This window comes from Procambarus clarkii, chromosome 53 (genome assembly GCF_040958095.1).
Source record: "Procambarus clarkii isolate CNS0578487 chromosome 53, FALCON_Pclarkii_2.0, whole genome shotgun sequence".
In the NCBI taxonomy this organism is placed as follows: Eukaryota; Metazoa; Arthropoda; class Malacostraca; order Decapoda; family Cambaridae; genus Procambarus; species Procambarus clarkii.
In genome coordinates, this window is record NC_091202.1 from 22,012,581 (window position 1) to 22,040,555 (window position 27,975).

General features: G+C 43.6%; 1 protein-coding gene across 9 annotated transcripts in view; it reads left to right on the top strand.

The window, feature by feature from the left end:
- LOC123767085 (choline/ethanolaminephosphotransferase 1 bbc) overlaps positions 1 to 27,975 on the top strand; it is an 87,520-nt gene that overhangs the window by 20,198 nt on the left and 39,347 nt on the right. For 3 of the 9 annotated variants that reach the window (XM_069304761.1, XM_069304764.1, XM_069304767.1), the window contains exon 3: positions 12,260 to 12,391. The exons of 2 other annotated variants lie outside the window; for them this stretch is intronic. In XM_069304761.1, coding sequence (XP_069160862.1) covers positions 12,260 to 12,391 — 132 coding nt within the window. Of the gene's footprint in view, positions 1 to 631; positions 767 to 1,036; positions 1,201 to 8,494; positions 8,516 to 12,259; positions 12,392 to 27,975 lie in introns of those variants that run through there. 4 more of the 9 variants (XM_069304763.1, XM_069304765.1, XM_069304762.1 and 1 more) reach the window with 3 other exon arrangements.

Here is a 27,975-nt window from a genome sequence, read left to right on the forward strand (position 1 = left end):
GGGGATGTCAATAATCCTAAGTACTGAATGGGCTTCCTGTCCTCGACAATGGGGGAAACTATTTATTAATTGTACTTAATTAGAAGCGTGACGGCAGTTAAACTTGTTTTGTTGTATAGAACATGGTGTGCATATAATAACCTGAATGTAGTTACTGCATGATAGCTACATTTGTTGTCCTGTCTTACCTATAATCTTTGTCATGTGCTGTGTGTGTGTGTGTGTGGGGGGGGGGGGTACGAGGGAGGTAGGTCAGAGAATCTTACGTATGTTTCTTGCAAATTCTTTTAAAGTATAGTGTTTAGACCATCACTGTCAGCTAGTGGGACTTTGTAATAGCCAGTGTCTACTGTACTTTAACCTTTGCTCTCATTTTGTGTGAATGGTTTATTGCGACTAGCAACTGCCAATTATTGCTTTCCCACAATACTGTAAAGGCAGACATGTGCGGTGTCATAACATGAACTTGTCACTCAAAAACTAAGATTATTGCTGATTAGCTTATGAATATTTCAACACCTGGATCATATGTTAATTAGGAATTCTCTTTGCCATAGATTATGCACTTTGGTGCTAATTTATTTTTTGTTTATTTTTTTTTTAAGTAAGTTTACTTTGTGGCATGTTTCAGGTTCCAGTTTTGTGGATACCATTGCAGTGTGTGCCCACTATAATTGGGCTAATTGCAGCTGCTGTTGCCCTCTTTAATAATTTTAAAATAATCCTAATAAAGAGAGGAGCTGGTCGTAATGGCTCCACGGTTGCCGTAAGTTGCTGACTCCAGGTGCACTAAAATTGGCACAGCTGCATGATTACTAACACTGCTGCATTAGATGTGAGCCTTGCTTTAAAGAATCATTGCAAACTCTCGTCACATTGTGCATGTTTGTTGAATTCTTTCCTAACATAATTTTCTCTTATGACATCATTTTCCCCTCAGGTTTTCCTTACTGATTACTCCGACAGGCCGTTGTCTGCCTCGGGTCTTGGAGGCTATTCGGCAGATAATATATTGGTGTGTGTTATGATGGACGGGGGTTCCATTTGTATTTACTCATTACTGAAGGCAGAAAGGAGACACGGAGCCGGGGCTCCCGGAACCCAGAGAGCATAATGAGCAAGTGTGGCTGTACTCGCCTAGTATTTCCTCTCCACTCTTTCTTCTGTGCGGGATGTTGGAAGGATGTACAAAGAAGGAAGGTGATCTTTAAGTTGTACATGTTTTTTTGAGTTGTACAGTTGAATAATATTTGGATTGAGTTGAAGTTGAAAGGAATAAAAAAAAAAAGGAAAATTGTGAATTATATAAGTGCATTAGTTAGAAAGGGGCATGATTATGGGTGACTGAAGATGGGTGGTTTGTGGCACTGAATGAAGAGGAAGGGAGGTTGTGGTGATGAATGAAGAGGGGGTTTTGTGGTGATGAATGAAGAGGGTGGGGAGGGTTTGTGGTGATGAATGAAGAGGGTGGGGTGGTTTGGGATGATGAATAAAGAGGATGGGGTGGTTTATGGCAATGAATGAAGAGGGTGGGGGAGGGGGGTTGTGGTGATGAATGAAGAGGGTGGGGTAGTTTGTGGCAATGGATGAAGAGTGTGGGGGGGGTTATGGTGATGAATGAAGAGTGTGGGGGGGGGGGGTTGTGGTGATGAATGAAGAGGGTGGGGGGGTTTGTGGTGATGAATGCCGAGGGGGAAGTTTGTGGCAATGAATGAAGAGGGTGGGGGGGGGGGTTGTTTGATGAAGAGGGTGGGGTGATGAATAAAGAGGGTTTATGGAGATTCTTACTTACAGAATATTAGACAACATTAAATAAACTAAAATACATTTTCTTAGTAAACATATGACATAATTACTATACATAATTTTCAAAATTTGTTTAATTATAAGAACTGTAAATTGCATTGACTAATGCATTCTTAATTATTTTTCAACCCATTGACTGCATATTTATACATCTCTGTACATTTAAAAGAATGTCATTTTAGGGCTCAAAATATCATGCTACACCTCATGAGGGGGGAAAAAAAAAAAGCGTGGGTACTGTAACTACCTACGTACAGTTACCGGATGAGCGCTATTCTTGTGGTGCCCCGTCTTCCCAGTATTTTTTGTCATACGACACTTTGAAGCTACTGGTGGTTTTGGCATGCACTACCACCACCTCACTTAAATTGTGCCAACCATCTTCCACTCTGTTTGAAAAAGAAAACATTCCAATATTTGTTTACCATAAAACACTGCTGACCACATAGATCTGGGAATTACCTTTCAAATTGAAAGTTTTTTTTGTTATAAGTTATCCTTGACCCCTGACAGGTGTTCAGGTTGTCTCACTGCTCACAGTTGACTGGTATCATGGATTCTTGCATTTGTGGATATTTTTATCCGGTGTTACACGAGGGCTACCATCACTGAAGGGGACAGGATGCCTGCAATTTTTCAGCGAGATGCATCGATATAACTTGACGCATATCTGGGTTCTGGTTTGTGTGTTTGTCTGTGGCCTTTTGAAACTTCGTGAAAGTGTTTGATGTCATAATTGCTCTCTCATCGTGGTTCACCTTAGAGAGTGGTTGGTATGAAGTTTACGTGGTGGCTGGAACTACATGGGGTACCTATCATTACATTCCAGGCTCTTAATACCTACTAGATACCAATCTTTGCTCCTGCATCTATTATTACAATCAACAGTTAGGTTATACAGAGTTAAATTCTGATTACACAGTATTCCATTTTGCACCCTGTACTGAGGCCCTTTGAATCATTGTACTCTTTAATCATTTTATGCTCCCTACTAATTCAAATTTACTCTGTGAGTAAACTCATTAATTCCTGAACTCACTCATGCACTTAATCTCTCTCATTCCTTTGTTCTTTATTCATTATATTATACAAAGCATTGTACTCGTCAGCATCCAAAACTCACTGAACCAAATAATTTGGTTATCCAACCAAAATCGAGTTTGCATAATTTTTTGCAAAACTTCTGTTCCGCTTCCGAACAGAAATTCGGATAACCGGTGATTTGGCTGGATTACGCAGACTTGCACAGTCTTAAGTCAAATTTGGATAATTTTCTGGCAAGACTTTGCCATATCCAAACAGAAATTTGGATAACCGGAGATTGGGTTACGAAAATTTTCAGGAACTACACATTTCAAGATCTACAATATCACACATGAAGGCTAACTACAACAGGGTAATCTGCATTTTTTTAAAATTATATTTTTGATTTATAGTGTGTGGAAACACCCTTCACCCCCCCCCCCACCTTTCCTCCACCACCCCCCACCTTTCCTCCACCACCCCCCACCTTTCCTCCACCACCCAATTCAAAAGGTGACACCCCTAGGGTCAACACTTGCAGCAGAGGAGCTCCAGCATATTTCAACAATCCTAAGTATTGTAGTACAGGTTGATGGTAGTGAGTGGTGTCCCTGAGAACATAAAGGTATAGTGCTCTTGAAAAATAGGTGAGATAACAGGAAAGTGCTAAGGGAAGTGAAAAATCGGATGAGAAAAAGTTGCCCTAGTGTTTACAGTGCAGAGAAGAACATTCAAGATGGCCACTGGCAAGGGGAAAAACAAAACAGAGCTTGATTTTGAGGGATTCAATGAAGAAAGCATTGATATTAGTAGTCTACATAACAAGTTGGTAAATTTAGATACTATAGTGAACTCTCATGTAGAAATAATTAGTAAATTGAAAGAAAGTAATGACCATTTGAATAGCAAAGTTTTATGTCTTGAGGGTTTAGTGAAAGACTTGCGCAAGGATAAGAATCAATTGGAAACAAATTGCAAAGCCATGGAAGAAGAAAATAAACTCTTAAAAATAGCTTTGGAAGAAGTTAAAGTAAATTTAAACATAAATGACTACAATAGGTTAGGCAAGGAAATTCAACAGGAGAAACAGCTTTTGTCAGCACAGATGGAGGAAGTTACACAGGGAATAGAACAGTGCAAGAAAGATATGCAACTCACTTATGCACAAGTGGCCAAGGAGAAGGAAAAAATAGAAGAAGCAGTAAAGGAAGTCAAACACCTGCAGCAACCAAGATAAAACAAACATTAGGCTAGAAGTGAGGAAAGAATTGGCATCTAACCCGAAGTTGGTGCAAAACACAGTTGATCGGAGTAAGTCCCTGATCATTTTTGGCTGCAAAGAAAAGGCGATAACATCTAGGTCAGAAAGAGCTGTAGAAGAAGCTAAAGTAGTAGATAAAATTGTTGGCCTCGTGGAAGGTCTTACAAACAGAGAGAATGTGTGCGACTACAGGAGAATAGGCAGGTACGTAAAAGGGAAAGATCGACCTTTGAGGATCACCCTAAACGGTGCCAAACAGATGGAAGAAGTACTAAGGAATGCTAGAAAATTGCAAAGGGATGAGGATGGGAAAGGGTGGTCGTTAAGACGAGATCTTTCAAAAGAAGATAGAGAGAAGCTGAAACTGAACCTCGCCGAGGCAAAACATTTAAATGAGAGCAGGAATGAAGAAGAAATAAATTCTTTTTTCTACAAAGTGATAGGGGTAGGCAAACCAGTAAAGTGGTACATAAAGGCAAACCAACAAAATCAATAGAGAGAGGGGGAGTGAAGAATAAGGAGAGGGGGAACAAGTTCCTGAAGATTGCATACACCAACATAGATGGAGTGAGATCGAAGATACTGGAGTTAAGTGATGTAATACAGCTGCAGACACCAGACATTGTTGCACTCACGGAGACAAAACTTGAAGATGTAATTTTAAATGAGGTCATATTCCCAAGGGGCTACTCAATTTGGAGACGGGACAGAAAAATTAGGAAAGGCGGTGGCGTTGCTGTGCTGGTAAAAGAACACCTAAAGGTGAAGGAAATAATGACTGCCAATCCACAAGAAGTTGACATAATAGCACTAGAGATCTGCTATGAGGATGATAAACTAATGATGATAAATGCATATAGTCCACCGCCAAGCAGCACATGGTCAAAGGAGGAGCTAGATAGTAAACGTGAAGGTCTTATAACAATAATGAGAGAGATTATAGCGAGAGCGGATAACGATAGATCACGACTGTTGATAGTCGGTGACTTCAACTTGAAATCCATAGACTGGGAAGCATATGAAGCTAAAACAGAAGATTTTTGGACCTGTAAATTTGTAGACCTCATCCTGGAAACATTCTTGTATCAACATGTTAAACAAGCTACGAGGATGAGGGAAGGGGACGTTCCCTCCATGCTAGATTTGATATTTACCAGGAAGGAGGAAGAGATATTTGACATTCAGTACCTTCCTCCCTTGGGTAAAAGTGACCATGTCTTTTTGGGAATAAAGTATGCAATGCGTTATAAGCTGGAAGAAAATAAGGAGGTTGAAGCAGTTGAAAAACCAGACTTCAGGAGAGGACATTATGGTGACCTTAGAAATTTTTTTAGTGAGTATAATTGGACAGACTTGATGCTAGGCAAGGAAGTGAATGAGATGTATGGCAAGTTTTGTGAAATATATGATAAAGGCACAAAAAAATTTATACCAAAACAGAGATGCAGAACTAGGAAACAGGATTGGTTCAATAGAAATTGCGAGAAGCTATAGACCGAAAGACACAAAAATGGAATCAATACAGGAAGAGGCCGAACCCCCAAACATACCAGCGATACAAAGATGCGAGAAACAACTACACGGCAGTGAGGAGAGAGGCAGAAAGAAATTTTGAAAAAGGGATTGTGGACAAATGTAAAACAGAACCAGGTCTATTCTATAAATTCATAAACAACAAATTGCAGGTAAAGGATAATATTCAGAGGTTGAAAATGGGAAATAGATTCACGGAAGATGAAAAGGAAATGTGTGAAACACTAAACGAAAAGTTCCAAAGTGTGTTTGTACAAAATGAAATCTTTAGGGAACCAGATACAATAAGAATTCCAGAGAACAACATAGAACACACAGAGGTGTCTAGAGACGAAGTGGAAAAAATGCTCAAGGAGCTCGGTAAGAACAAAGCAGCTGGCCCAGATGGCGTTTCACCATGGGTTCTGAGAGAATGTGCATCTGAGCTCAGCATTCCACTTCACCTGATCTTTCAGGCATCCCTGTGTACAGGAATCGTAGCAGACGGGTGGAAACAGGCTAACATAGTTCCAATCTACAAAAGTGGCAGCAGGGAAGACCCCCTCAATTATAGACCTGTATCATTGACAAGTGTAATAGTGAAAGTATTGGAAAAACTAATCAAAACTAAATGGGTAGAACACCTAGAGAGAAATGATATAATATCAGACAGACAGTATGGTTTTCGATCTGGAAGATCCTGTGTATCGAATTTACTCAGGTTTCTATGATCGAGCCACAGAGATATTACAGGAAAGAGATGGTTGGGTTGACTGCATCTATCTGGACCTAAAAAAGGCTTTCGACAGAGTTCCACATAAGAGGTTGTTCTGGAAACTGGAAAATATTGGAGGGGTGACAGGTAAGCTTCTATCATGGATGAAAAATTTTCTGACTGATAGAAAAATGAGGGCAGTAATCAGAGGCAATGTATCAGAATGGAGAAATGTCACAAGTGGAGTACCACAGGGTTCAGTTCTTGCACCAGTGATGTTTATTGTGTACATAAATGATCTACCAGTTGGTATACAGAATTATATGAACATGTTTGCTGATGATGCTAAGATAATAGGAAGGATAAGAAATTTAGATGACTGTCATGCCCTTCAAGATGACCTGGACAAAATAAGTATATGGAGCACCACTTGGCAAATGGAATTTAATGTTAATAAATGTCATGTTATGGAATGTGGAATAGGAGAACATAGACCCCACACAACCTATATATTATGTGAGAAATCTTTAAAGAATTCTGATAAAGAAAGAGATCTAGGAGTGGTTCTAGATAGAAAACTATCACCTGAGGACCACATAAAGAATATTGTGCAAGGAGCCTATGCTATGCTTTCTAACTTCAGAATTGCATTTAAATACATGGATGGCGATATACTAAAGAAATTGTTCATGACTTTTGTTAGGCCAAAGCTAGAATATGCAGCTGTTGTGTGGTGCCCATATCTTAAGAAGCACATCAACAAACTGGAAAAGGTGCAAAGACATGCTACTAAGTGGCTCCCAGAACTGAAGGGCAAGAGCTACGAGGAGAGGTTAGAAGCATTAAATATGCCAAAACTAGAAGACAGAAGAAAAAGAGGTGATATGATCACTACATACAAAATAGTTACAGGAATTGATAAAATCGACAGGGAAGACTTCCTGAGACCTGGAATTTCAAGAACAAGAGGTCATAGATTTAAACTAGCTAAACACAGATGCCGAAGAAATATAAGAAAATTCACCTTCGCAAATAGAGTGGTAGACGGTTGGAACAAGTTAAGTGAGAAGGTGGTGGAGGCCAAGACCGTCAGTAGTTTCAAAGCATTATATGACAAAGAGTGCTGGGAAGACGGGACACCACGAGCGTAGCTCTCATCCTGTAACTACACTTAGGTAATTACACTTAGGTAATTACCCCTCACCTTTCCTCCACACACCACCCCACCCCCACCTTTCCTCCACACACCACCCCACCCCCACCTTTCCTCCACACACCACCCCACCCCCACCTTTCCTCCACACACCACCCCACCCCCACCTTTCCTCCACACACCACCCCACCCCCACCTTTCCTCCACACACCACCCCACCCCCACCTTTCCTCCACACACCACCCCACCCCCACCTTTCCTCCACACACCACCCCACCCCCACCTTTCCTCCACACACCACCCCACCCCCACCTTTCCTCCACACACCACCCCACCCCCACCTTTCCTCCACACACCACCCCACCCCCACCTTTCCTCCACACACCACCCCACCCCCACCTTTCCTCCACACACCACCCCACCCCCACCTTTCCTCCCCCACCCCCCCCCACCTTTCCTCCCCCCTCCCTCCACCCCCCCTCCCCACCTTTCCTCCCCCCTCCTCCCCACCCCCACCTTTCCTCCCCATCCTCCCACCCCCCCCCACCTTTCCTCCCCCCCTCCCTCCACCCCCCCTCCCCACCTTTCCTCATATATGTTATGGCAGCTGTACCTAAACATGCATGAAGTGTAGGCAAAATAAAATATAACTACCCTGACAGTCTGACGTCTCAGTGGACGTCAGGATTCGTAGTCCTGAGGTTCCGGGTTCGATCCCTGGCGAAGGCGGAAACAAATGGACAGTGTTTTTCACCCTGATTTCCCTGTTCACCTAGCAGTAAATAGATACCTGGGAGTTACAGCTGTTACAGGCTGCTTCCTGGGGATGTGTAACAATAAGGAGGCCTGGTCGAGGACCGGGCTGCGGGGACGCTAAGCCACGAAATCATCTCAAGATAACCTATACCTTATTGACACTGAAGAAATGGGTTTATAAATTTAATCCAAAGTGCAAGAAAAGGCTTAATCTTATAAATTCCTGAAGTGAAAGACAGAAGGAAGAGCGAATATCACAAGCATTGTACAATGCTATGAGAAAATGCAGGTAATAGTTTTGAAGCGAACATTAAGCAGATACACAGAGTAATGTATCACACTATTGTGATGCATCAATGAGAAAATCCATAGGAGCTGTTAAACCGACGTCATCATGTCGTGGCGTAGTTGTCTAGAGTGAGCGCCTGGAAACACTGAGCGCATAGGTTTGAACCTTCATCACGGCTCCTATGGATTTTCTCACTAAGCAGATCTTGTGGCTACAGTTATAAAGTACAGATATGAAAGTAGTGTTCTTCGTAATTGTGAATGGTTTAAAAAATATATATAATTCTGGATAAGATTGCATTTGCTAAAATGGCAACGTTTCATGATTATTGTATTTTTATATACAGCATTATAATGGAGGCAAAATGCCAGAAGCAATAATTTATGCCTGTTTATATAAGGAATACAAATTGTTAATACCTTCATGCATTGTGGCAGCCATTGCAGTGTAGTTATTTTGTAGACGTTTGCAACACTGCAGTCAAGCAAATTTGCAGGCCACATTTCTCGCCACTGAATTGCCTTTTCCACCCCTCCAGCCTGTTCAAGTTTTCAAAAGAAACTCTTGTTGTGAACTGTCAAGTTTTTTTTTTTTTATCATCTTCCTGTTCGAAAACCATACCGTCTGTCTGTGTATTATGTCGTTACACTCCAGGTGTTCTACACATTTCGTTTTAATTATTTTTTCTAATATTTTGACTACCACTCTTGTTAGTGGTACATGTCTATAATTTTGAGGGTCGTCTCAACTACCATTTTTGTAGATTGGAACTATATTTGCCTTTTTCTATATATCTGCAAAGTTTCCCATGCAAAAAGATGTTTGGAATATCAAATTGAAGTGGAATTCTCAGCTCGGTTGCACATTCCCTCAGCACCCAAGGTGAAACGCCATCTGGTCCAACTGCTTTATTTCTTCCTAGTCCCTTGAGTAATCTTTCACTTTGTCTCGAGACATCTCTATGTACTGTATGGTTTGGTTATCAGAGCAGTTCCATTTCAGAAGTGTACCCAATGTTCTGTGGGCAGTCTTTTTTTTTTCCTATCACCATTCACTGATATGTCCTTCCAACAACTTTGTGAATGTTTGGCTACCCTGTGATGGATCTTTTCACATTAGTTTGGAATCGGCGATTTCGAGTTTACACGACCCCGTTTCCCAATCACAATGAACTTGCGGTGGATAATTTGAGGTCGACTGAGGTCTGTATAAGTTTCTTTACTTCTTCCCTTGAGTTTGAATTTTGCAGTTTGGAGATGTTTCCCATCAAGGTTCTCTTGTTAGCACCCTTTTGGCCAGCCCACCCTTAGGTTTCCGGCCCTTTGGGCCCTTTGTTTGAACCTGTCAGTTTTCCGCAGCTCTGCCTCTTTCAATGGGTCGACCCAGGTGTTTCTCGATGGTTCCAAGCTCTCCTTCAATGTACACATTGAGTTTTTCTCGTGTACTGTTTATTGTATGGTCCACAGGTGGCCAATGTTTCAGTGTCTCACTTGCAAGTTTTGTTGCAAGAACAGGACGAGGTTTATTGGTGCTCTTTCCAGATTTTTCCTTTTTGTCACCACTTCAGTTTCTGTACATGTGGTCCTCTCGTTTTTGTCTAATTTGTGCATACTGTCACCTAGTATTGCTTGGCCTTGGGCAAACCGCTACTAGTGGCATTCAGGGCCGAGGTTTTGTCGACCCTAATTCATTAGTTCTGAAGATTCGATTTTTTCTCATCTTGGTTGTCTGTTGCCAACTCAGTCTAGGATGTTTTGTTTTTTCAATTTTTGTTTATTTTGTACTTTTGGTCCTGGTGGGCAATTTTCTTAATTTACAGCTCCCTCATTCCTTTCTGGCTACGAAAGAGTCAGCTGGTTTCTGTACGAGACCTTTGGTGGGTGGTGATTGATTGCTTCTGCCAATGGTGCTGCTGTTATGTCTGGTTGCTGGTATTTATCATCCCATCTACTCCACTAGTGGTGAGTAGGATGAGGAGGGCTCTGTGGATCCTTTGTTATTGGTTCCTAGTTTCAGGACTGTGTTGTCTCGGGTTGTCTGCTGTATCATCTAGTTTAGTCACTGCAGTCTACCCTTAGGCCTGTGTTCTCAAGTTTCCAGCCGGGTACATGATTTTTTTGTCTTGGGAATAACTATTTGGGGTTGTGGGATTTGGTTATCCAACAGTGTGCTCATGACCCATTCCTTAGTGGCTTTGGAGCAGTTAAATCATCACAAACCCCCACCTAATCCTGGGGGTTACTGTGTGTGGCTCTTCTGCCCCCCTGGTGAATTACCTTTAGTTTTTCTGTGGTGATATAGCACCAAGGAGCAACAAATTGGAGACCTTCTAGAAAACCAGTGTTGAATGTAATGAAATGCCTCTTCTTTGCTGGGTCCTTGATGGCTACTTAGGATCACAGCCCTTCCCAAAATCAGGGATTGTGGTTTGGGTTTTCTGGCTGTATAACTGAGGGGGGGGGGGGGTAAGGTGGGAGTTAAAGGAGGGAAGGTTCAGTCCCTGGTAGTGCATAGGTGTGACTAATGTGAGGTTTGCTTCACCACCAAATGGTCCATAAGTCATTGAGACAATCATCAACGGGGGCAGGGACTTCACTGTCCTGTTTTTCTTGGTTGGTTTACCTTGCTGTTACCTGTCTGCATATGTCAAACTTTCTGGTGGCCCTTTCTTGGTAAGGTGATATACAATCCCCTGCTCTTTGTGCCCCTTTAGAAGGGGGGGGGGGGGCAGGTTTTGGTCTCTAGTTCCCAGTAAACTGATATCATTGCAAGGCATGGCATGGATTGAACAGTGTGAAGCTTGCCAGCCAGAAAGAACCAAGGAGCCACAAAGGACCCACCAGAAGGAGGCATTTCATTACATGAATGCTGATTTTACTTTTTTAATTGTGTAATTATGTACTGTATTGCATCACTTGAGTGTGTCACTTTCCTTGCTTTCTTCCTTATCTTTTCACAGTTGCAATTATTGAAATTATTCTATATATTCTCCTTAGTGCAAGCAGCAGTTTTGCTAGAGTATGTTGTAGCAAAGACCAAGTTGCCCACCCACTAATGTCAGACTTCAGAGAAAGGAAAATACACATTTCTCAGAATATAGCTCAAGAGACAGCTCTTCAGTGATGGGAGGTGGGAAGTGTCGGGCAAAATGTAGGATAGTATACTTGGTGAGTCTCATAATAGTCGTACCATCACATGGAAAATTTAAACTGGTGTATTGGGTGCACATATAGGTTTGCGTAATACTATGGCCCCCCGGAAGATTCTGGATGAGGCTAAACATGACAAAAATTGTCTATTGTATGTAGAGCAATAGATAAATACTGTATGTTCAAGAGTATAACACTTGCAGCTGAAAAAATTTACACAATTGCATTTTTTTTATCGCACACAGTATATTCTTTCACGACAAAAAATCACATTCACTCCAAAAAATCTACCACTTATGGGCTACTCATGCCCGTGCCACCTCTTGGGTGGCTTAATCTTTATCTATCAATCAATAATTTTTTATTTTACAGAACAAATGACTAAAATTTGGAGTATTAGAAGAAAAAAAGGTTGCTTGCTTGTAAATGAAATGTTACGATGACAAGATCCACTGTATTACTGTGCTGTATGTGTTTCCATTACTTATTTTTATGTCAATTGATTTTCTATGATTTGGGTGAATTTGCTTTAATTTTAAATGGTTTAATATATATTTCTTTGTTGGAGCTAATGTTAATTCTCCTATTTTGTCAGATTCCAGGAACAGAGCTTGCTTTTATTGCCATATATATCACACTTGGTGTTGCGCAAGTGATATTGAAATTGTGGCATTGCATTCCCGTCATTCTGTGGGGAGGGGCAGGGAGGAATGGCTCTACTATTGCTGTAAGTTTTTGTTCTCTTCAGAATTATGCTAACGGAGGTGTTTTGTCTTGTCAGTGTAAGATTGTAAAGGACCATTAGTCAGTGTGGTGTTAATTCTGGGTTTGGAAAGATATAAGGGCTGTAGATTCTCTGTTCTATCTCTTAAAAAAAAAAAAAAATGTTGAATGTAATGAAACACCTCTTTCTGGTAGAACCTTGGGGTTGCTTCCTAAAGTCATCTCGCTGAGATGGCCTCCCACTACTGGGTCACATCAGTCATAGGGATCCTGTTTGGCCTACTGAAGACCTGAGACAAAACATGGCCCCCTTGTAGAGGTGCAGAGCTGGGGATTTTTACAATGACTTGCACCAGGAAAACATCCAGGAAGGCAGTGAAGCTATACAGACAACTGCCAGGTTCATAGAAAATGAAGCACCGAAGCAAATAAATGACTTTGCAAATGATTCATTCAAAACTGTTGGTTCTTTCAAAACTATCCTGAACCCCCTTACTACAAATGGCTGCTGACAGGTGGCATCCCATAGCTACCAGGTACTAGCCTGCCGCAGGTCAGCCTGGAGCCAGCATCATGAACTTACAAACTTGGTAAGAAGGGAGTGAGTCGGGGAATCATTGGGGCTCTACCAGAAACAGGCATTTCATTACATTCAATGCTGGTTTTCTGAGAAAGCCTCTTGGTGGTTTTCTGAAGCTAAACTTTCCACACAGAAGGCAGAAGACAAGGGACTTGCCAAGGAGGAAGAGAATGTCAACTACATGAGTCACCAGGGCCCAGAGAGAGACATCCCCAAGGCCAAAAAATCAGCACATGACATCTTGGAGAAAATAGCAGCTAAAGCTGTGAACTTTGAAACATTGTGACTGGCTAGCTTTGAGAACCTTGACAACCTGAGACATGTGTGACACATGACCCTGGACAACCTGAGACACCCTTAGAACGGGTGACCAAGGAAACTGGATTAGTCAGTCAAAGTATCTACCGAGACAGAATGAGTGACATGTAGGTATTGTAGTTGGGAAATGCCACTACTGGACACACAAAATTATACATCCCCAAACAAACCAACCAAGCATCAATAACCAAAGGACCCCTCATAAAGCCAGCCAACTCGGTCTCCACCAGAAAAGATGGATAAGACTGAAAATTGAGAAACTGCCCACCAGAGCCAAAACAAAAAGGCCCACCTCATAAAGGGGCCAGGAAGCTCACCCCATTCGGCAGCCAGAAGTGAGAGCCAATAAAAACGCCACCTAATAAAAATATCCCAGGCTGAAGAAGCAACCATGAGTCAAGAGGAGGAAAGAATCTTCAGCAACCTGTTAAGACTTGGCCAGGAAGAGCATGAACTAGCTGTAGGTGAAAGAAAGCCAGAGACAACTTGTGAAATGGCACTGAAGCAGTATGACACCAAATACACGAGATGCTAATCCAAAAACAACCAGGGCAAAAATGACAACCACCAGAACAGACATCAAAGAGAGGCATCAAATGGACAAAGAGGTGAAGCGAGCTTCAAGAAGGCAAATTGCACCATTACAGGAAGAGACAGGGACACCAACAACTTGGTCACCCGCTCACATTACAAATGGTGATAAACCTGTATCAACAACTCCAGATGCATAGCGCAGAGGAAAGTCGAACCAGCATGATATGCCGCAGGGCTATGGAAATTTCCTGGGTTTGGACACCGAGCCACAAGAGTCGTAAACCAAGGCTTGGCCAACCACCAAAGAACCCGCAGGATCACCTTGCCTGAGTACGATTTCAGTCTAGACACCACCAGAGCAACAACTGAACTGAACTTTGGGAAAGAGGTAGATATACTCCTACTTTGTCCAATCAAGCCAAATGGAATCCACTGCAAGAGCCTCATGATATTGGAATGAAGCCACATAAAAGGGAAGCCACCAGTTCTGAGCTGAGTCAGAAGTGTACGTCAGGGTGACTGAATTTCTTAAAAAACCAATGGAAGGATGCATCAACACTTGGTGGAAATGGGATTGAAGGCTCCACACAGTAGCATATTGGTGACAAAACTGACCTGGACTGGCTGATAGCTGTGAACTATAGGACCCCACTCGTTGGTCATTTGTACTAGAGGTTTGGGTTAGTTTTCAGTGGACCAAACATAGGTCAGAGAGCTATTGAGATTGTGACAAAATTTTGCTCAACCAGCAGACCACAGAGCAAATGAGTCCCCAAATGACATAATTTAAAGGGTGGATATTTTTTCTATAGAATTAGTTGGAGGACCCAAGAGGTTTAGAGACGCGAGCAGCAGTCCAAACTGTTGGTGGCAAAAGGACGAGGAATGTTGACATGGAGTTGGCATTTCCTGGTGATGCTGCCACCTGTCTGTCGATCTCTGTAACTTGGTGAATTCAAAGTAACTACTGAGTGGATTGTTTGCAGTCATTTTTAGCCACATTTATTTTCTTGTTGAGGGTCATTCCCATCATTGAACAACATTCCCCAACTCTGTGAGGGGGGAAAGCCTAGTTTTTGGCTCTGGTCTGTGATAGGCTATTAAGACTTACAGCCAAGCTAAAATTATTTTACATTTTTTCCCCGCCATCAGAAGCAAATGTTTACAATATAGAAAAGTTTTCCTGGGGGAGCCTTTTGTGCCTTCCAAATACAGGTTTGTGTGCCTTCCAAATACAAGGTTGTATCATTTGTAGAGTTCTGTTTGACCTATCAAAACTTGGCTCCCCCCCTTCCGCTCCTCAGAGGCAGAGAGAGCAGGTGACACTCCAACATTTTCCTGGTAGGGGGTGGCATAGTGTCACCTTCTCTCTGGAAGTTAGGAAAGCAATAGAAACCACTGCTGGGACCAAAGGGATCAAATCCTTGAAACTGCTAAATGACCCCCCCCCCCAATGTAAACAAATGATCGAATATATCAAAATTAATGTGAGCTTGTTAGTACTACCATACACCAGGTGGAGGAATGGGCAGAGCTCTGTTTTCCCCAGTCCTCCAAGCCAATTTTGTCGCTGATGCGGACACATTTAGTGGACCTCTGTAGGGTTGCCAGGCTGTTAAATCATGCAATCCCCACTGCTTCAAGCTAAGAGCTGGCCGTTCTTTGACTTTGTTTTATGTGGGCCATTTGCTTGGTGGTGGTCCACATTCTTAATTAGCTTCATGGGCATGTTTTCTGTCGGGTTTGTATTGTATGAGCCTGGCTCATAGGGCACTTGTAGCTGCATGTGTTCAGGGCTACCTTTTCTGTGTGCTCCCTGTTGCTGACCCTGCATGGACAGAGATCACTTTTCTGGTGTTTTCAGAACAGTAATTTGCTCTTTAGATGCAAGACACACCCAAGGTGGGGGCCTTACCTTGGGTGTCTTGGGCCATTTTCCCCCTTCATCTAGACCCTTGACTGGGCTGAACATTTTGACTGGTTAGGAGACACTGGGCATACTTATTTTACACGGTGCACCAAGGTAGATCTTCATAGCTGCATTGATTAGGCTCTGCTGGTTTACTTAATAATGTACCCAGCAAGCATACTCAGTGCCCAGGTGTCATGTTTAAACACACAGGGGACTGGAGAACTGACAGGAAATAGCCTGTCAGTCATTCAGGCCCTGGTCTATAAGCCTTACCAAAACCCTGTGGGTTTTGGTAAGTTATGGATGTCCATTCCGAACCCCCCACTCTCCTCGTTTAAGGGTTAAAGGCTGTTTGTTGTCTGTGCTATGGTGCAACAATCATTCTTTCTGCCTCTACCATGCTGCCCTTTGGATCTGCAACACTTGTGACCTTGAGTCATGTGGAGTTTGTACACCTCATGTAGTATCCTCCTCTGACCTTCCTGATGAAACTTTAGCTTATCGGGCAGCTATGGCTTAGTGGGCTCATTTTGCTCACTTTGTTTCCAGTTGGATCCTCTAAACTATGCCCATATTTTGTTTTTCCCCAGAATTAAAGGTGTTGGCAAATGCATTCTTGGCTCCATTTTCCCCTCTTCCTGTTCCTTTGGGTGTGGTATGCCCAGCTTCTATTCTTTCTTCCTTGCTACTGGCTCAAAGACATCGGAGGGTTTTGGAGTCGGCGCAGGGTTTAGCTTGTGTTGTAGCTTGGCGTTCTCTGGAGATGGCCCCCTTCCACCTTGGGTACAGAGGCAGTTGAGCAGCCTAGTCCTGCCAAGGTTTTGGGGTTTTCTTTTATCCACTCAACACCTTTTGAAACATCTCCAGACACTGCTTTTCTATCCTAGTTGGTGGGCATGAACTCATGTTCTACTCCTTTGCTCTTTTGTTAGGCTTATGAGGCTTGGGGATAATCCAATGGACCTACTGGTGCTTCATCTCGACTGTTAAGATACTTTTGCTGCAAGGGGAGCGGTTTTCTTACCCTCCCTCCTTGTATGATTTGGATCTTTCTGGGGCTCCCCCCAGGGTTCATTTCCGCATACCGTACAGTCTGTTGGATTCATCCTTCTAGATTCCTTTCTCTTGGGTCCTCCTTTGGTGGCTCAGGTTCATCTTTTAAAGTACTTCTTGTGTGACCCAGAGTTTCTCATTGATGGACCCTGCCCCTCTCAAGTTCGGGTCTTCCTAGCCACACTGGCTGTACTATGAGGTTTTGGAGTTGTCTTTGCTAGTAGACAATCCTCTTGCTTCCTTTGGAACTTAATACTGCTTCTGTCATTCCTGCATATCCAAGTGATGTGAGGTTTCGAACTTGTTCCAGGTGTTTTTGAGGGATTCCTCTTTTGGGGCACTCGGTGACCGCTTCTTTGTTCCCACTCTCCTGGGACATGGGGTTGATGCACTCTTGCTCAATTGCCCTTAATGTCTGTGACCCTCTTGGCGGATGACTTGGGGGCTTTCTCGCACTTGGCTACAGTTGTCAGTTTTATTGCCCTTATGAAACTTTTTGATTGGCTGCATGAGGACGTTATTGCTCAGTTCTGGGTCTGTTGCCTTCTGTGGCAGTTTCAACAGCTTTGCCCAAGCTGTATGCGCCCATTCTCCAGGGGAAGGAGGAGGATGTGTTCTACTCGGCCTGACTTCATGTTGGCAGGATGTGTTGGCCTTGTCATTAGATTTCTCAGTACTTGGTCGCCTTGTCCACCTCTCCTATTTTGCCTCTACTCTTTCCTGAGGATGATGTGGCTCAGTTTTTTCCTCAGGGGTATCTTCATACCAGCCAATTTCTCATTTATTTAATGCTTTGGATTCTTGTCCTCGCTTTAGGAGGTAGTCTGGTAGGGCCAGGGTTTTGCCCACTGCTGGATGAAGTAGGCCCTCATTGGAACAAGATTCTAGGTCATATGTGCCTCCCACTGTTGGTTCTTCTTCTGCTTGTTAGCTTCACTCTTGCACCACATGGAAGGACACAGGTTAGTGTTTTGTGCCCGTCCTTTCATGGTTTGCCCTTTTGGTGGGGTAGATGGGGAGAGGGGCAGCTAACCTGTTTTGATGACTCCTGGTTCCACAATTTGTGGGGTTTTCGGGTAGTTTTTCAAGGCCTTCGGTGGAATTGGCCAGTTCTTTCCCTCCACCTTCAGTTGGAGGGAAAGTTTCAAAGCAAGCCTCTTACCATTGGGCCATTGTGGAGTGGGTGGTTTCCAGCATGGTCAAAAATTACCTTATCTCTGTTGGGTGTCTCATCTTGTCCCAGTCCCAAAATGGGACTCGACAGACCTTCATCTTCATCCTCTATCTTTCAGGGTTAAACTCATTCACCCACTACACCACTTTCTGCATGACCACTCTTGCCCATGTTTGTCTTGTGTTGGAGACTTAAGACTGAACAGTTTTTGTGGACCTCACTGACACTTATTGGTACCCTTGAGCCCATGATGTTCATAAATATGCTGCTCTTGCAACAATCTATGCTAACATGTCCTGGGCTGATATTCAGGCATAGGAGTTTTGGCAGTCTGACATGGTCTTGATGGCCCAGTACTTAGATAATATCCTTGGCTTCATCATGCCTGTATTGCCTTGGGCTGTCTCTTCATCATGATTGTCTGCAGTCTCTCCTCCTTAGTGAATTCCTATTTTCCTTTCACCATGGATACCACGTTCGGCGAACATCTGGAAGGTTCGTCGTTTGCATCTGCTCCAGAACTGGTTTTGGAGGAATGAAGGAGACCTGGAGCTCTGGGCTCCCCCAGAACTGGCAGGGAAGGATGGGGGGTAGTGTTAATTAGCTTGCACTAGTTTGAAGAGATGCGAACATTTGTTTCCATTGTTTGGGGGAGTTTATTTAACAGTTCTGAGGCTTTGATCTCTCTGAACCCAGCCTTTTTGAACTTTGAAACCAGTCTGTATTGGTTTGCTGACTTTCTGGATTGTTTCCAGGTGGGGGTGGTGGTGTGTCACCTGCTCTCTCTGCCTCTGTAAGGGCCAAGTTCTGGCTCTGGTCCCAGGTAGGCCAAACAGAATTATCATTGCTGATGTGACCTAGTACTGTAGTCGAAAGCCATTTCAGCGAGATAGCATCAGGGAGTCACCGATGTTTGGCCAAAAAGAGGAGTTTCATTATTGTACATTCAATGCTGTTTTTTTATGTGGACTAGGAAATTTATCTAATTTAGTGTGTGAAGTTAGGAGTTAATAAACCCCAGAATACTCCTAACCTCAGAGCCTAGCAGAGGAGTCAAAGACCTTACATTACTCTTGGTAAGGCACCTTACACAGTAGGCCATTCTCTATGGGACAAATACCCAAACCCACCAGTAAATTTACCCCTGCCAGGGCAGGGGCATCACTAGGTGAGCATTTAGGGAAGGGCTGCTCTAAGCACATGCAGCTCAAAAAAGAACAGTTTCCCAAGTCCACACAAGTAAGGCTTGTAAACATGATACATAAGCAAGTGGATCCCCAAAAGACAAAATCTAATGGATGGCTATCACTTACAATAGTAATCATTTATTATTTTAAAATTGTACAAAAGAATATTATAGAAGAGGCTTGGCGAGTAGAGCAGCAGTAGGAACTGTTGGACAAGGGGAATGTTGACGTAGGAGCCAGCAGCTCCCGTGTCATCTGCTGTGGTCAGCTGCAACTAGAGATTCAGACTTATTACTGCATGCATTATTTGCAGTTATTTGCTGCTTCATTTCTTTTCTCCACGAACCTTGCAGTTGTCAGTTTTGCTTACTCCCTGTGCCTCTGAGTGGGGGGGGGGGGGGGGGGCTAGATTCTGGTTGTAGTCTCCAGTAGGCCATTAGGACTCCTAATGCTGATGTGACCTCACTGCAGTTACCTCACTGCAGCTAGGTACAGGGAGCTGCCATTCAGCCTCTTCCAAAAACCTACCCCTAGTTATATAATATAGTATATATATTAGTTTTACATGGGTTGGGAACATCATAGTTTTAGATTTATTTGGGACATTATCTGTTAGATTTTCTGTGGGGGAGCCCCTTCGGCTCCCTGGAGCTCTCGGGCTAATATGCAATACATTAGACCAGGGCTTTAGTCAATAGAGTTCAGCCTACTGGGGATCACGAGCCAGAACCTGGGCCCCCTCAGAGAGGCACAAGGAGCCATGGCCCTGGAAAAACCCCCCTGTGGTTGAGGGTTATCCTTATCTGCCATTGACGAGGGTTAGGCACCCAGAAAGGTAGGCATAACAAAACAGACCCCACATGGTAAGGAAATTGCAACTGAAAACAAAACAGGCAGAATTCCCTCATTTCCCAAGGAAACAAGCAATCATCACACCACCTACCTACCCCCCTTCCCCCAGTGTGTAGGCGCTGGCTAATCAGCAACTCCAGTTCGTTGGCTAAAGCATTCCAGGGTGGACGTCATCTCTGGCCTCAGTTTTCAATGTGTTTAACTTTGTGGTGTTCCTCTGCTGTTCGTGGTGTGGTGGCCAGGTGTACTTGAAGTGTACCGGGGTTGCATGCATTTAGGCTAGCCTTCCCTAAGTGCCCTGTGAGTACTACCCTTGCATGTCAGGGTTCTCTTCCCTGGTGCATTTGGGACGCCATTTCCATAGGGGTTTTTGCTGCTCGGTATTTACCCCGTTCTTGGGGCCAGCTGGGGTTTTGTGGCCCTTGTTTGGCCTTGGGTTGGAAGTGGCTTTGTTGCTGGTTGGGGTGTCAAGGTGTTGTACAACCAGCTTACCTATGCAGCGTCCGGTTCCTGTTTCCTTTGAGGATGTTGTCGTGTTGTGGGGTTTTTCTTTTCATTTTTGTTGTTAGTGCCAGATGGGGGGTCTGCCTGGTGTGTGGCTATAGGACCACTTATAATGTTTTGGTGGCCCTCTGCTAGGTCCCCGGGATTATATACGTCGCAGGGGTTTTAATGTTGTGATCTTTCCCCCTTTGTTAGCCTTGGGTCTAACTGGTTAGCAACACCTTGCCCGGTCTTCCTGTAGCAGTCAGCCTATGGGCCCCTGGAAAACCTTGTCGGGGCTCGGTGGACCCATGGATCCACCGAGGTCTTCGGGGTTTCAACTCGCCTTGTGCGAGTTTGAAGGTAGCTGTGTGCCCTTGTCTCAGGGCGGCAGTCACCGCTTTTGCATCCGTCATGCCGCCTGTTGGGTCACCGACACCTTTGACCCAGTGTCTTGTGAGTTGTGTTCTCTGCATAATTTCCTATTACCCATTCTGTTGACATTGATGTTTGGGTACAGGCGGCATCCATGTTGTGTGCTAGGTTTATGTTGCTGCAATGCGCTAGGTTGGTTGCCCTCCCAGATGCCTTGAGGCTGCCTTGTTTTCATTAGGCATTGTTTGCCCTTCTCCTTCCACCCCTCTGTTCCCGGCTCATGAACGTCTGGGGTTTGGAATAGGGGCATGGTTTAGTTGATGATGAGACTAGAGTGGCTTCGGGGGCTGCCCCATTTGGGTTGGGGATGGAGGCATTCATGCCACCATCCCAGAAGCCTCCTGCCGAGGGTTCTGGGATCCTACCAGCACCCCCTTCTTTGCTGCCTTTCCCCTGAACTCTGCCTTTTCTTTAGGGGTAGATGGCATTGAGGACGGCTGTGCCCCAGGGCCTCTGTTGTGGGTTTCTGGTGCTGTTTGCTCCTGCCTGGGCTTTGTGCCTTCTGGGCAGGGAGGTTTTTCGTACCTCCGCTTGTTTGCTTTATTCCCACATTTGCTGGCGTGATTTAAACTCTTGCGTGATTTCAACTCCAGTCCCAAACTGGAGTTGCTGGGTAGCCGTTTTTGGGGGGGTGGGGTTCTGGGCTCCCCCTCTCCCCCTTCTTGGGGGGGGGGGGGCATTGCACAGACAAGCGGCGTGGTGTAGAGTTTGCTTGTTTCCTGGTTTCCTTGCGAATTGAATGAGTTCTGCCTCTGTTTGGTTTTCAGTTGCTATTTTCATACCATGTGGGGTCCATTTTGTTATGCCTATCTTCCTGGGGGCCTAACCGATCAATGACAAGGAAAAGAAAACAATGGATAAGGAAAACCCCCAACCACAGGAAGGTTTTCCAGGGCCGTTGCTCCCTGTGCCTCTGAGGGGGCCAGACTCTGGCTCGTGGTCCCCGGTAGGCTGAACTCCACTGACTGACGCCCTAGTTCAATGTATCGCATATTAGTACGATAGTTCCAGGGAGTCTCCAGGCCTCACCCAGAAAATAGCATTTCATTATATTCAATGCCTTTTTTTTTATACTTTGATGAAAAATATGTTACAACCAAAGGCTTAAATAATTTGACCATAGGAAATACAATGTGAATAAAATTGCACATGGAGTGAGAGGAAAGTATGTGTCGGGTATTCCCTCCCTCTCAAAGGGCCAAATCTTGCCCCAGGTGGGGCTACTTGAGTGCCAGCGTGTGCTCTACTTATCTTTCCTTCTCTCTCCTTCCTTACTTTCTTCATTTGTATTTATTTATTTATTATAATATATGCACACAGGTTTTTTGTTTGGGGGGGGGGGGGAGTAAAGAGGATGGAGAGGAACAGGTGAAGGGAAGTTTAGAAATGAGAAATAGTTAGGAAAGCAGGCAGGCTGTTTGCCTTGCTGACACAATGTGTGGGTGTTGGCAGCTAAGCTAAGCTTAGCTCTCTTGTCAGGGAGCTGTGTGTGTGTGTGTGTGAGGTTCCTCACATATATTTCAGCATATATGGGTGTCTATAGATGAATAGTGTGTAGCATTCATATATACATACTCGGGTACTTCCACATTTAGGGGTCTGGTAGCTGAGTGGACAGCGCACAGGACTCGTAACTCAGTGGCCCAGGTTCGATTCCAGGACCAGGCAGAAACAAATGGGCAAAGTTTCTTTCACCCTGAATGCCCCCTGTTATCTAACAGTAAATAGGTTCTGGGAGTTACAGCTGTTACGTAGTTGCTTCCTGGGGGGGGTGTGGGTGGGTGTGTGTGTACTCACCTAATTGTACAATTAGGTGTGTACTAATTAGATGTGTGTTAAAAAAAAATAGTAGTTAGTAACAGGTTGATTGACAGTTGAGAGGCGGGCCAAAAGAGCAAAGCTCAACCCCGCAAGCACAACTATGTGAATACACATGTTATGTTGTTCAGTTTAAGGCTATTTATTTTATTATTATTTATTGATTTTGTTAGGGGGGAAGGATTTCCGGTCAGTATTTCATCTGGGAATTGTGTAGTATGGGGTGGGGTTTTCATCTAGTAAATAGAGGCTCTTGGGCCACCAACTGTGGGAGTGGAGCATCTCGCCTTGGAGTAATCTTTCTAACATTGAGTCCTCCAACATTTCGATGGTGTTCCACACCCTGATGGTTTGGTGCTGTAGTATGTTGTTTAGTGGCTGTATGTTCTGGAGTTCATGGAGCTCCTGGATTGTCTGATCATATGGTGGACGGTGTTTTGCTGGTCTCCTTAGTGCTTTATTTTGCACTGCTTGTAGTTTTTGCATTTTAGTTTTCTTTAAGGTGTGTAGTGGTACTGGGGGGTATTCTAGATGCGGCTGGACTAGAGCCTTATGTAGGTGTATCTGTATATTTGTACTGATGCTTCGGAATCTCCTCAGTTTCCCCTAAGGCTGCTTTGACTTTATTTAGTTTGTCCTTGTGTGAATTTTTATCCATTCTATTGATCATGAGTCCCAGTACTCTACCTACCTCTGCATATTGGATCAGGCGGTTGTCAAGGATAATGGGGGGTTATAGATTTCTTTTTTGCAATGTGTATTATCTAAAACTTTGTTTATATGAGCTTATTTTCCATTGCTTCTCAAAGTTGTTTATGAATTCAATTGCTGCATTGGTCTTGTTAGCTAGTAGAGGCTTTGATCATCCTGGTTGGCATATTACAGTATTTGAGTGACATTGTCAGCAGTATGTGATGTATTCTCCATGTTGGGGTTGGGGCAGGTCAGCTGTATACAGTATATGTTGAATAGAGTGGGAGAGAGGCAGCTTCCTTGTGGTACTCCACTTTTCAGTTCTATTATGTCACCCAAGTAGCTGCCGATATTGAACCTAGCAGTTCTGTTGTCTATAAAGCTGCCGAACGTAGCAGTAAATCTCTGTGGGAGTCCTAGCTCAGATATCTTGTATACCACATATGTAAGACCAATTCCTGGAGTATGCAGGACCCAGCATGGAGCCAGTAATGTGTCAAGTACAAGACAAAGCTGGAAGAAGTTTGTGCCAAACATTATTGAAGGCTTTCGAAACATCTCTAAGCACTATATTACACTGATCTTTTTTCGACACTGCATTGGCTATATGCTCGTACATCAGGGCTATAGCTGTACTCGCCTAGTTGTGCTTGTGTGAGTTGAGCTCTGGCTTTTTGATCCAGATTCTGGTGGACAACTTGTGTACAGATTCCTGAGTACTGGGCTCTTATCATATCTACATTTGAAACTGTGTATGGCATCTGCCTTCACCACATCACTGCCTTATACATTCCATCTGTTAACTACTCTAACACTGAAAAATTTCTTTCTAAAGTCCCTGTGGCTCATTTGGGTACTCGGTTTTCACCTGTGTCCCCTTGTTCGGCATACCACCCATGTTAAACAATTTATCCTAATCTACCCTGTCATTTCCTGAGAATTTTGTAGGTAGTGATCATGTCTCCCCTTACTCTTCTGTCTTCCAGTGTCATGAGGTGCATTTCACGCAGCCTTTCCTCGTAACTCGTGCCTCCTAGTTCCGGGACTAGCCTAGTGGCATACCTCTGAACTTTTTCCAGCTTTGTCTTGTGCTTGATAAGGTACAGGCTTCATGCTGGGGGCTGCATACTCCAGGATTAGTCTTACATATGTGGTATACAAGGTTCTGAATAATTCCTTACACAGGTTCCTGAAGGCAGTTTTGATGTTAGCCAGCCTCGCATACACCACAGATGTTATTCTTTTGATGTGGACTTCAGGAGACATGTTTGGTGTGATATAAACTCCTAGATCTTTTTCCCTGTTTCATGAAGGACTTCATCTCCCATTCGGTAATCCTGTGTCTAGCCTCCTGTTTCCACCTCCTAGTTTCATTACCTTACATTTACTCGGGTTGAACTTTAGTAGCCATTTGTTGGACCATTTATTCAGTTTGTCTAGGTCATCCTTTAGCCGCATACTATCTTCCTGTCTTAATCCTCTTCATATAATTTTTGCATCAGCAAACAGTGAGAGGAAAGATTCTATACCCTCTCGGAGATCATTTACATATATCAGAAACAGGTATAGGTCCAAGGACTGAACCCTGAGGGACTTCTATGGTGAAGTCGTGCCAATCTGAGACCTCGCCCCTCATAGCGACTCGCTGTCTTCTGTTGCTCGAGTACTCCCTCGTCCAATGGAGTACCTTCCCTTTCATTCCTGCCTGCATTTTCAGGTTTTGCTCTAGTCTCTTGTGTGGTACTGTCAAAGACTTTCTGGCAATCCAAAAATATGCTGTCTGCCCACTCTTTTTTTTCTTGCCTGATTTTTGTTGCCTGGTCGTAGAATTCAATTAATCCTGTGAGGCATGACTTCTCATCCCTGAACCCATGCTGATGTTGTGTTACAAAGTTCTTTTGCTCCAGATGTTCCACTAACTCTCTTTGCAAAATCTTCTCCATCAACTTGCATGGTATTAAAGTTAAGGACACTGGCCTGTAGTTCAGTGCCTCTTGTCTATCCTCCTTGTATATTGGGACTACATTAGCCGTTTTCCAAATATTTTTCAGTTCACTTGTTATTAGTGATTTGTTATACACTATGGAGAGTGGCAGGCACAGTGCTTCTGCTCCTTCCTTTAGTATCCATGGTGATATTCCATCCAGGCCTGTAGCCTTTGTCACATCCAACTCTAGCAAAAGCTTCCTTACAGTCCCATTGGTAATCCCAAACTCCTCCAGTGGTGCCAGGTTAACTATTCCCTCTCTATAGGCCTTCTGCAGTTTTTAAACCCATGTTACCTGGTGTTATACTTCTCTTCCTCTTCCAAGCACTTCACAAGTCTCTGATAAATTATTTTTTGAATTTTTTGCTTAGTACAGTACTTTGAGAAGGGAAATTGGTCTGAAATTTTAAGTTTGGGTTGGGGATTTTCCTGACTTGTGGATTAATCTGATTGTGGCATTTTTGAAGTACAGTATGTAGGGAATAGTCCAGATGCAAGAGCCACATTTACTATGCATGTGTATTGGAGTGCAGTCACTGGTAGGTTGGTTAATACCATTTTGTTTATCCTGCTGTTTATTGCCCAGCACATTTTGTTCATTGCCAGAATATACATTTTGTTTATTGCCCAGCACCTTGTTCTTGAAAGCTATAATTGTTTTATGGACCTCTGCAATGGTATGCATTTCATAAGGTGGCATTCATTGTGAATGTTTTGTGAATGTTGTCAAGGTCTATTGTTTGCATCGGGAGTTGTTGCAGCTCTGTTATCGACTGCAAGAAAAATGACAGGTTGGATAACAAGAACTTTTCACACTAGAGATGCTATACCAGTGATGATACTCTTCAAGTTGCTAGTGCTCTCTAGAGTGGAATAATGTTGCACAATGACAGCCCCTTTGAAAGCTGGAGAAATTGCTGATCTGGAGAGCATGCAGAGATCCTTTATTGCTAGAATCCACTCGGTAAAACATCTAAACTATTGGGACCGTAAAAGGCCTAAATCTGTATTCTCTTGAGCACAGGTGGGAGAGATACATAATAATGTACATGTGGAAAATAGTAGAGGGGCTGGTCCCAAACCTGCACACAGAAATAATACCACATGAAATCAGAAGACATGGCAGGATGTGCAGAATACCCCCATTGAAGAGCAGAGGTGCAATAGCTACTCTGAAAGAGAACTTTATCAACATTAGAGGCCCAAAACTGCTCAACGCGTTCCCACTACACATAAGGGGCATAACTGGGCAACCCCTTCAGTGTTTAAGAGAGAACTTGACATGCACCTCCAAAGGATACCTGATCAACCAGGATGTGATTCATACATCAGGCACCAAGCAGCCGCGTCCAACAGCCTGGTTGACCAGTCCAGCAACAAGGAGGCCTGGCCGATGACAGGGCCGTGGTGATGCTAAGCCCCGAAAACACCTCAAGGTAACCTCAAGGTACGACTTGAGTTGTAATTTCCCTTTCATTGATGGGGCAAAACTTTACATTTTCTTCTGGGTTTATCCTGAATATTTTTTCCCAGAACTTCCTTAATTTCTGTTCTTGTTCTCTCTGCTCAGTTTATTTCCTACGGTGTCTATGATGTAGGGTGTTTCCTTAGCTGAGTTTCTCCATCAGGGTTTTTACTTTTTTTTCCAAAATTTCCTGGGTTTCTGTAGTCGAATTGAATTTTGCTTATTAGATCATATCCCATTTTTTTATGTACTCTGTTTTGCATAGATCTTGTAGCTCATCTTGTGGTTCCCTTTGTAGTCTTTTGCCATCGTATGTCTACCCATTGTGCGTTATGAGTAATAGAAGATTGTTATATCTGGTTTGCTGTGTTCTGAGTGCCTCAATGGCTGGGGGAGGGGAATACTATACTGTATAGTGAGCTACAGGGATATAATTGTTCATGCATTTTTCTATGGTGCTAATCCATGTATTTAGCTTTGTTTATGCATGGTTTCCTTTCCATTAATGTCTGTGACAGTGATTTCCTGTGCACTTCTTTTGAACACCTCCCAGTCAGTTTGTGTATTGAAGTCTTTGGGGGTGAGGGTTTCTGAATGGCGTTAGTTGATAACGTCATTATTATTGGTAGGTGGTCGCTTGTGCTTACTGAGTCCCTTTTTATGCAGGTGTTTAGGAAGTGGTGGTTGTTTGACAGTATTATGTCTGGTTGGCCACTGTGATCTTGTCTGACATAAGTTGGGACATCTGGGCCCAGGTGGTTTAGATTTCCGTTCTTTATGTTGTGGATGACTTCTCCTACCTGGTTGTTCCTTCTGTGTCCCAGGAGTTCTGTGTTTTGCATTCAGATTTCCCAGGATGTAGGCAGGTAATTACCTAAGTGTAATTACCTAAGTGTAGTTACAGGATGAGAGCTACGCTCGTGGTGTCCCGTCTTCCCAGCACTCTTTGTCATATAACGCTTTGAAACTACTGACGGTCTTGGCCTCCACCACCTTCTCACTTAACTTGTTCCAACCGTCTACCACTCTATTTGCGAAGGTGAATTTTCTTATATTTCTTCGGCATCTGTGTTTAGCTAGTTTAAATCTATGGCCTC